This window comes from Nannospalax galili, unplaced genomic scaffold (assembly GCF_000622305.1).
Source record: "Nannospalax galili isolate Female #2095 unplaced genomic scaffold, S.galili_v1.0 scaffold95, whole genome shotgun sequence".
Lineage (NCBI taxonomy): Eukaryota > Metazoa > Chordata > Mammalia > Rodentia > Spalacidae > Nannospalax > Nannospalax galili.
Window position 1 is genome coordinate 374,342 of NW_008342393.1, and position 2,667 is coordinate 377,008.

General features: G+C 55.3%; 1 protein-coding gene across 1 annotated transcript in view; it reads right to left on the minus strand.

Annotated features, from left to right (window-relative positions):
• Window positions 1–847: 847 nt before the first annotated feature.
• The window catches only part of Sost (sclerostin), a 3,493-nt gene continuing 1,673 nt past the window's right edge, over window positions 848–2,667 (minus strand). The window contains exon 2 of the mRNA XM_008838138.2: window positions 848–1,367. Within this exon, the coding sequence (XP_008836360.1) occupies window positions 946–1,367 (422 nt within the window). The 3' untranslated portion in view covers window positions 848–945. The remainder of the gene's footprint in view (window positions 1,368–2,667) is intronic.

Sequence of the window (2,667 nt, forward strand, 5' to 3'; positions counted from 1 at the left end):
CGTCTCATCCTGCCTATGAGAACCCCTGGAGAGATGGGAATGGGGTATGTGTCCCATATATATATAATCTCCCTTGCCCCTCCCCCAGCATTATCCTTGTAATATAAGATATGCCATCACATAGAAGAGCAGGAGGGAGCTATGTCAGTGGGTGGCAAGCAGGAGGAGGTGCCTTGGAAAACACTTGCTGGTGTCTGATGGAGGTGGCTGCTAGCCCAGTTTCCTCAGACCTTGAACTTTTCTGCAGAAAATCACTTCAAAGTATGGCAAGGAGGTGGAGGTGGGGCACTGATCTTTTGGAAATGGGGTGGGGTACGATTTCTGTCCCTTCCACTCCCCACCCCCCACCCCCTGTACTCTCTCCCGCTCTACCCCAGTTGATGGCATTATTTCTTTGAGATTGGAGGGTTGGAAGTAGCTAAACAGCTGGGGAGGCCAGACTGGGAATCAAACTCCTTTTAGGAGTTTCTCTCCCCTTCCTTCCCACCTTTCTCCACCTGTCCATTCAACAGGCACCCCAATCATTGGAATCACAGCAGTCCGGGAAATCCTAATCCCATCCTCAGTCCCATTTTACAAAAGAAGGTACTGAAGTCCTAACAGAGTCACACAGCCCAACCTCACACTGCAACTCAGTGGCAGAGCCTGGGGGGGGGGGCTTTAGGATGGGGTGGAGGGGGATCTTACAGAACTTCCTGGACCAGTCCCTGGCCCTTTCACATTCCTACCCCCATCCCCCCACCCCCGGGGTGGAAGCGCTGCTACCCCGGCCGTCTCCTTAGCGAAGGTAGGTGGCCTTTAAGTGGTCCGGTGTCTATGACCCGCACGGCCTGGAAAGTTTGGCGCCCCTGGCCTGGGTTGCACACCTTTAAAATGAAAATGCAGTCAAGCCAGGTGCAGGGGCAGGATCAGGCGTTTGGGGTGGCGGCGCGGGCTGCGGAGGCTCTAGTAGGCGTTCTCCAGCTCCGCCTGGTTGGCTTTGGCACCGCGGGTGCGAGGCCGTGGTTTACGGCCCTTCTGCGGCCGCGCTGTCTCTGGCCCGAAGTCCTTGAGCTCCGACTGGTTGTGGAAGCGGGTGAGGCGCTTGCACTTGCACGAAGCCACCAGGCGCACCTTGCGCGCGCGCGGTGCGGCGCCGCCGGGACACAGCATCTGCACGCGCTGTGCGCGGTAGCGGTCGGGGATGCAGCGGAAGTCGGGCCCGCTGGGGCGCCACCACTTCCCACGGCCGATGGAGTTGGGCAGCAGGCGCGTCGGGCCGCACTGGCCGGAGCACACCAGCTCGGTGACCGGCTTGGCGCTGCGGCACGGCCCGTCGGCCACGTAGCGGGTGAAGTGCAACTCGCGGCAGCTGTATTCCGACACGTCTGCGGGTAGAGGGGCACGTGAGGGCTGCTGCCAGGCCCGCCGGGCTCCCTCCATCCCTGCTAGCTTTTTCCAAACCCCATCCTCCCCAAGCGCTTTTGCACTTGCGCACGGATTATGGGGAAGCCTCGGGTGCTTTTGGAGCTGGGAGAAAGATCCTGGCTACCTCCCTGTCCTTGGAACCCAGTGATCAAACACCAGAGCTCCATCAACCGCTTTCTGTGTGATCTTGGGCAAGGAACTTAACCTTGCTCTTCCCATCTGAAAAATGGGTTGACCAGATTCGGTAACTTCATCCGCTGTATGTATATCACACAAGGCACCATCTGGCTCTGTGCTGCCAGTGCTGACTATGGTATCATTATTAATCTCCTCCTAAGATCTTTGCTTCGTTTTGAAATAGGGTCTGATGTTGCCCAGGATGGCTTCAAACTAGCTATGCAGTTAAGGATAACCTTGAATTTCTGGTCTCCTGCCTTCACCTCCCTAGTGCTGGTATTATGGGTGTGGACCAGCATGTCTAGTTCATGAGGTGCTGGCGATGGAGCCAGGGCTTCATGCATACATAGCAACTTAGCTACGTCCCCAGCCCTGCCTAGAAGGCACAAGCCACACCTGGATAGCTCTGGCTCCCCCTAAACTCCCTTACCAACAACTTGGAAGGGGTGACCAGGCAATGGAAAAAGCAGTGGAGGTTAATTGAAGGTAATAAATCTGGACAGCTGCTTGTGAGGGAGCGGGTAGAAAGGCAGGTGGTCAGGATAAGAATTCATTAGACTTGTCCAACCCCCTCATTATCACCGGGGACACAGGTCTGGGCTGAGAAAAGAACTTGCCCAAAAGGCAGAGCTGGGCTGCCTGACGCCTCTCCCTAGGATCCCAGCACCTTCTGGCTCCTGCAATAGGTGAAAGTGATTTGCTTAGACATCCATGGGATTCCAGGCTAGGGATGGAGGCTAGAGGGCTGGTTTTTATAAGTGACTTCCCTTTTAGAGGAGACAGAGCTCTGGCCCCAAACCTACAGCTTCTGCTACCACAAACATTTATTAAGCACCTGCTGTGTACCAGGTTCTCTACTGAATGCATCTCTTGCTCTGTGTCTCCTGAATGGGCATCTCATGGTGATCCAAGCCTGCTGTCTGGGGAAGGAGATAGGGTTCTGAGGTCTAGCCTGGTCCCCTGCAGACACCTTGACCATGTCTTCTTTTGGGGGCTTATATGGGTAGGACATTTTTCAACAACTAATCCTTATGTGAGTATGTGTCCACCCCCGAAGGTTTCATGGGATTAGGTATTAGGTAT